The sequence below is a fragment of the Penaeus japonicus genome, unplaced genomic scaffold (assembly GCF_977035675.1).
Source record: "Penaeus japonicus unplaced genomic scaffold, GWHDUDI00000001_assembly GWHDUDI00000012, whole genome shotgun sequence".
Taxonomy (NCBI): domain Eukaryota; kingdom Metazoa; phylum Arthropoda; class Malacostraca; order Decapoda; family Penaeidae; genus Penaeus; species Penaeus japonicus.
Window position 1 is genome coordinate 7523894 of NW_028234414.1, and position 7500 is coordinate 7531393.

At 44.2% G+C, this 7500-nt stretch overlaps 1 protein-coding gene across 6 annotated transcripts in view; it reads right to left on the bottom strand.

The window, feature by feature from the left end:
* LOC122261965 (ras-related protein ced-10) overlaps positions 1 to 7500 on the bottom strand; it is a 76477-nt gene that overhangs the window by 14478 nt on the left and 54499 nt on the right. The window contains exon 1 of one of the 6 annotated variants that reach the window (XM_043029820.2): positions 4352 to 4616. The exons of 4 other annotated variants lie outside the window; for them this stretch is intronic. In XM_043029820.2, the coding sequence (XP_042885754.1) occupies positions 4352 to 4360 (9 nt within the window). In that variant the 5' untranslated portion in view covers positions 4361 to 4616. Of the gene's footprint in view, positions 1 to 4351; positions 4617 to 7500 lie in introns of those variants that run through there. One more of the 6 variants, XM_086542360.1, reaches the window with a different exon arrangement.

Below are 7500 nucleotides of genomic sequence, written 5' to 3' on the forward strand. Positions count from 1 at the left end.
CAACGATGATAATGCCAATAGAATCCATGGTGTGGTAGTCTGACCGGAGGCTGACTATAAAAAATAGCAGAGGCTATTCAGATACCATATAGCATAGTGCAGACAAGTTTGATTGATATTTTATTTGAAAAAAAAAAAAAATCTGGCCAACATCTGGCGTCGCCCGCATGACTCCGCAGGCGGTTTGTAACAATGGACGAAACTTCGATCTTGAGACAAGATGCCAATATATTGGCTGGCAACACTATAGTTACGGCGGACAAGGTTATGACATCGGTTTTCTGAGATGCCGAGGAACTTCTCATGTTCGACTACTTGTTATATAGGCAGACCATCACAGGTAACTACTATGCTAACTTCATCAAAAAGCGTGCGAAAGACAGTGAAGGAGAGGAGCCTATTAAACGATGCTTGCTACGGTTCACTAGGTTCAACTGAGCTAATCCCAGCTGAGTTTTACATATCGGCCAGTTTGAAAGATAACTTGCGAGGAAAACAAAATAGTTACAGGATGCCAGTGTGGCTGCAGTCCAGAAGTATTTGGATTGTCAGGAGAGATTTATTTTTTAAACTTTCTGTGCCTCTCGTTTATATGTATTTGCATATTTGTGTGTGTGTGTGTGTGTGTGTGTGTGTGTGTGTGTGTGTGTGTGTGTGTGTGTGTGTGTGTGTGTGTACACTCATGTATATGTACATAATCACATATATATCTTCATACACAAATACACGCATATATGTGTGCATCTGTGTGTGGAGAGGGGGTTATATATATATATATATATATATATATATATATATATATATATATAGATATATATATATATATATATATATATGTGTATATATATATATATATATAATATATATACATTTATATATATGTATATATAAAAATAAAAAGGAAAGAAAAAAGAAAAAAAAGAAAAAAAATATATATATACATATATACAAATACAGTATGACTGTGTGTATGTACGTCTATATGGCTGCGTTGTGACCGCGCACGAGAGAGACTCTATAAATAAAAAAATACTTTATGAAATGGACACAGTAAGAGGCCACAGCTTTGCATGGCAAGAAATCCGACGCCGCGCACTCCGAGCGTGTCTCCAGCGATATGACTGCTTATGCAACGTGTGACGGCGAGTGAGAGGGCAGGCGAGGATGCGGAAGTCTTCGTAAAAGGGAAACGCACCAAGGAAAAACAACAACAATACAACTGGTTTATCAAGAGGCGTTTGATGTGAACCTAGTTATTGGCATTTGAGCTTTGAGGCGACGAGCCACGATGACCACGCGAGAGTTTTGACTTTGACCTTTGACTCCCTCCTCCCTCTTATGCAGCCATCCTTCTTCTCCAGAAGAGTACAGACGCCAACATTCGTGTACACTAATATATTTGCACACGCGCACACGCAAAATTATCTACACTTTAAACATTTCATCAATCATTCAAAAATGCAACACCTAACATAAATAAGTATTTAGATATTTAGATATAACTACAGCTTCATCGTACATTGTCTCATCACATGTTTTTACACATGCTGACACGTCCACCTTGACCCTCGCAGGACATGAAGCCTCCTTTGCGAGATTCGCTGAACCTTACGCCGCCCCTTGTTCCAGTTCCCTCTCTCCTGAAATCATACATACATACATACATACATACATACGTGCATACATACACACACACACACACACACACACACACACATATATATATATATATATATATATATATATATATATATATATATATATATATATATATAACACACACACACATATATATATATATATATGTATATATATAAAATACACGCACACATACATATATGTATGTGTGTGTGTGAGTGCGTGTACGTGTGCGTGTGCGTGTGCGTGCATATACACAAATAGACTTATCTGTAATTAATAAATATATAAATATAAATATAAATATATATATATATATATATATATATATATATATATATATATATATATACTTGTGCGCACGCGCGTGTGTGATAAAAAATACCTACAAAGGATTTAAGCCCTCGAGTACATAGGTGTGTGCGTGAGTGGATCCGTATATACATGTGGTCGTACATGTGTCCCCCTCCCACCCGCACACACAAACACACACGGCCCTGGCTGCGTCCGTCCCTCCCCCACGAAATGAGCCGCAAAGACCACCTGCATTAACCCATGTAATGTACCAGTGACTCCCTGGCGGCACTGGCATCCTGCAGCTCAAGATAAACAAATGACACCCGGCGCCTTCCACACGACACGCAGAGCTCGCCTTCAACTGCCGTCACTGTTTACATCGACAACTTGCTATCTCTGGCAGATGCCAGACTCATCCTGGGGTTCGGCTTGCTTCAGCACTACTAGCCTTCCACAAAAGCGAAAACCAATAGCAACAAATCAAGATGTTCATCTCCTAAGCTCTTTTGTAAGAGGTGCATAAACAGTCCCGTGAAAGAACAAAATATTTAAACCCAGCCTGTGGGTTATCGAAGAACGTTTCACATAAAGGCCTTAGATAAAAGTCAGACGAGGATTTGCTTTTGCCATTCAGAATACCAAACAGAAGTCACTCTCTGCCACCGCACCACAGGCTCGAGTCACCGCCACAAGGTGCACACCGGGCCTTTGATCCAATCACTTCGCATACCAACCACCATCACTAACCTCGGCGCTCTCTCAAGACCTAAAGCGCTCTAAAATAGTAAAACTGGCAGTAGAGATAACAGCCATAACATCAGTCATGCTATTAAGGTAATTCCTAAACTAGCATTATTTACTTTATCCTACTTCTTCAGTGTCATCCGATCATCCGCCGGGTCGGTGGACATCAGAGGTTGGCAGACGCGGCTACTAGTGAAATGGATGTGGCTCAACGTTCCCAGGTTAAGATACTTTCGGGATGTTCTAGAGATAAACCGTGAGGTCCAGGAAATACATCCCCATGCGCTTCAGCACTCCCATTCCCTACGGCCCGAGGTGCAAGGACCGAGGAGCCACAACAAACTACAATGACCGAGCGGGCGGCGGAGGAACCTCGCGGTGACTAGCATAGGCTATCATAGTTAGCATAAATTACCCTGAAGGTCACGACACACTTGCGGATGCCGCTGTGGGCTTGGAGCGGTCGGTTATAACTCCAAATAATCAGCATCACCTTGTGAGCTTGTAGAAGCAACGGGGAGAACAAGGCGAACAGTCACGGCACCTCGAAGGCCTTTGCCCTGGAGATCAACGTGTGATCACCAGCGCACATAGACTCGTGCTGGGATTCAAAGCAGCGCATAACGTTATTCATCAAAGAAAGATCCTGGCATTTAGCCGTGGAAGACTATTTGCATCAAACTCATTCACTATACAAAGCATCTATTTGCCAAGCATACCATATAATTCACGTTCATGAGCTTTAAGTGCTGGCATATAGGTTACGCATTTAAACGACGCGCAGGTTGTGTGATGTTTGCGTGCCTGTGTTGAGCAAAAGAGTCTAAGTATTCAAATAGTAACTGCTCGTAAGTACTGCTGTGTTTATGCTGTCTGGTGTTGGTACTGGCCTCATCAAATTTCCTGGGCTCTACATTAATCCCTGAAAAAAGAGAAGAAAGGAGAGGAAAAAAACGCTTGTGAAGAAGGTGCGAAAGCCGTAAAATAAAGGAACAATGCGACTGGTGTAGGCATGACTTCAGTATATTTTTTAGATTTAAATTCTCCCGTTTGTATATGAATCGCACTATTGATATTAGAATTCAACGAAGCAACGAAGCACATGACATTGATGGAGCATCAGGAAAAATACGATTAAATAAATACAGTTAATAATTTTCATGTCTTTTTCCCCATAAACTGAGAGCCTATGCTCCTGTTGGTCGAAGGATAAACAAACATAAATCTCGCCAACATATGAATCCATACACGCGTGCGTGTATAAATGTAGATGTGTATGTGTATATAAATAGATTGAGATAGACGTGAATGGGTATATGCATATACTTTACATATACACACGTGCTTACTCTGGCAAGAACTGGCCACGCCACACCTGCCTAAACGGATATAAAGTTTAAATCCTTCTCCCATCTGCCACCGTTCTAAAGTTTTTTCCTAAAAAATTCAGTGGGGTCGAAATTCATAGCCTCGAGCGGGAAATCTTTGTTACTCTCGTCGCCCTATTAACACCTCGCCCCTTAAGCGCCAGAACAAAGAAAGCTCAGCAAAAAAACGTCCCGGCACTAAGACGGTGTATCCCGCGGCACGACCGAAATCCTACGACGCTGCAACGCCGGCGTCGGCGGCGGGAACACGTGTGCCGTTCGCCACACATGCCGTCCGACATCACCTGTCGCATTAAAAGTCCGTTGGAGGAAGCAGCGCCCAAGGATAGGAGTTCCGGCGTGTTAACAACGTATAATCTGCGTGGCGCGATGCCGCCCGCGAACACCACTTGATGAGCCGGCCAGCCCACCCGTCGCAACGCACTGACGTCACCGCCTGCGAACACCAACTTCCTCAATAGCAACTTCTTTGCCCTGGAAACTTGCGCCGGCTTTCACCGCAGCCTTTCTCCGCGTTTTTGCCAGGCTCGCTCGCGTCCGAATCGCCCACGCGAGTGAGGGTTATCGGAGGCTCTTATCTCTCGTCATGAGTAAGCAACATCTGCTATGATCTCATCGCATATCATCCGGGCGATTCACTCAGCCTGTGTCACTCTTTTGTTTGATGGCTGTATTATATATACTAATACTTATATATATGTTCACATGCATAAACACACACACACACTCACACATATATATGTATATATCTCTGTGTGTGTGTGTGTGTGTGTGTGTGTGTGTGTGTGTGTGTGTGTGTGTGTGTGTGTGTGTGTGTGTGTGTGTGTGTGTTTGTGTTTGTGTGAATATACACATATCCATGTATTTATGCATGTATATATGCATTTGTGAATGTGTATATGTATGTGTATATGTATGTGTATATGCATGCCTGCATGTGCGTGGATGTGTGAATGTACAGTATATCTATTAGAAGTCAGTGTGTGATGAACAGGGGTCTGGCCTCAGAGAGAGGGTATCTCCCACCCATCCATCAAAGAGGGACCCCCTCTCCGGTCCTGCCCCCCCCCCAACCCCAACACCACCGCCCTGCCGCTACAAGCTCTGCGCCCGCAAGTGTTTTAATATGAAGTAAGAGCATCTCGCGCTCCATGACGGCCAGCTACCCCGCCATGTAACCTCCATAGAATTGTCGTTGTGATTTTATCCATTTTTTTTTCGCTCTGCGTGTCAAGCTCCTCATGCAATACTTTATAATTTCAGTCTATTTCAAAATGTATTAAGAAAAAGTATATATGATGTCTGTGTATGATGTCCCGTACAGGTTACAGTACCATATGAAAGGCCACATGAACATGTAGTCACATCGACGCTGACACAGACATTTACATGCACGCACACACACACACACACATATATATATCTATATATATCTATATATATAAATGTATACATATATATACATATATATCTATATATATAAATGTGTATATATATATATATATATATATATATATATATATATATATATATATATATATATATATATATATATGTTGGAATCCCCCTGCCGGTTAAGGTAAGGTCGAGGAATCGCTAAGGCGGTGATGGATGTCCTCTGTAATTCGTGTAACACTAACCGACAACGCCGTGTGACAAGTGCCCGCCGCTGGTGGCTTCGTCTTACGTCATGGCAGGTGGTGCACCCCCCCCCCGCTACCCCCACCCACCTCGGCCGCTCCGCCATGCGCGTGACGTCATCAACAAATACAGCCCCTTTGAATTCTCTCTCTTTTCTCTCTCTCTCTCTCTCTCTCTCTCTCTCTCTATCTCTCTCTCTCTCTCTCTTTCGGAGGGAACAATCAAATGCATCACTGAGCTCGCCGACCCGCGAGCAGTTTTCCCTCGTTTGAACGGACTCTGCCCCGCCTTCGCGCCTCCTGTCATCCGCTGCGGCCACGTGACAGCCTTGCCCGCCATGGCTCATCAACAGGACACGGCAAACAGGGGCATAAACATCCTCCTTGTTCATTAACTGTTGTCTAAGACAGCATTTCTCCGCGAATGGCCTTTCTTCGTCTGCTTCCCAAGGCGGTTGTTGATAACGGGATTTTTTTCCAAGCCTTCGGGGAAAGATAAGAGCGCACAGATCGTTGCACAGCGATATGGTGCAATGCATTGACCCTCAGAGTTTTAATTTATAAATGACACGAATCTGCGTGACATGACATATATCTCATTTGAACCATTTACTTATGTGCCTTTTTCACATCGGTAAAGACAAATGTTCCATAAGCCTTAAAACAAACAATGAAAAGGAAAGAAAAGCGTAAAAGATGATGTGTAGGAATGAGAAAAATAAAGTGAATAATGACAGAAATGAAAATCATCTCTGAGGTACAGCACACGTGCCCTCCTGACACACCCGGCGGGGGAGTGCGAGGGACAGGGGGTCGGGGAGGGAGCAAGTGACAGAGAACGTTCAAGAAACTCCTTCATGTTAGCAAAATGCAATTTGCCCTTGTTGTTATTAAACTTATTATTCTCAAATGTATGAACAGATTGCTTTGTTTAAATCCTGCAATAAGAATGATCTCAGCATTCCATAGTCAGAAATAAACAAGCCTGTGTGTGTGTGTGTGTGTGTGTGTGTGCGATTCCATAACACGTTCCCGTCAATCCAACGGCGTTAACCGCAAAATATCACAGGATTTACCATGCAAAGCTCCATCTAAGCTGTTTTTTCTCCAACTTCAATCCTTTCGCGCTGAAGAAAATCTCGCCAAAAGCCACCTGTCATAAGTCGGCGGCCGATAACCAGGGCACGTACGGGGAGGCGGACGCCCTCCCTTGAATATCCTGCGCGGCGGAAGTCTCGCATGCCAGCCACGATCCCCGACGCCCTCGCACCTTCCCTTCTTTAGGAGTGAGGGGAGGTGGGGAAGATGGGCAGGGGAATAGAAGGAAAAGGGAATGGAAGGGGAGAGAATGGGGAAGGGAAGGAAGGAGTAAAGAGGGAGCGAAGGAGGGGGAGGGAGAAATGGAGGAGAGGAGTAGAAGGAAAAGGGAATGGAAGGGAGAAGGGGGAAGAACGAGGAAGGAAGGGGAGAGAATGGGGAAGGGAAGGAAGGAGTAAAGAGGGAGCGAAGGAGGGGGAGGGAGGAATAGAGGAGAGGAGTAGAAGGAAAATGGAATGGAAGGGAGAAGGGGGAAGAATGAGGAAGGAAGGGGAGAGAATGGGGAAGGAAGGAAGGAGTAAAGAGGGAGCGAAGGAGGGGGAGGGAGGAATAGAGGAGAGGAGTAGAAGGAAAATGGAATGGAAGGGAGAAGGGGGAAGAACGAGGAAGGAAGGGGAGAGAATGGGGAAGGAAGGAAGGAGTAAAGAGGGAGCGAAGGAGGGGGAGGGAGGAATAGAGGAGAGGAGTAGAAGGAA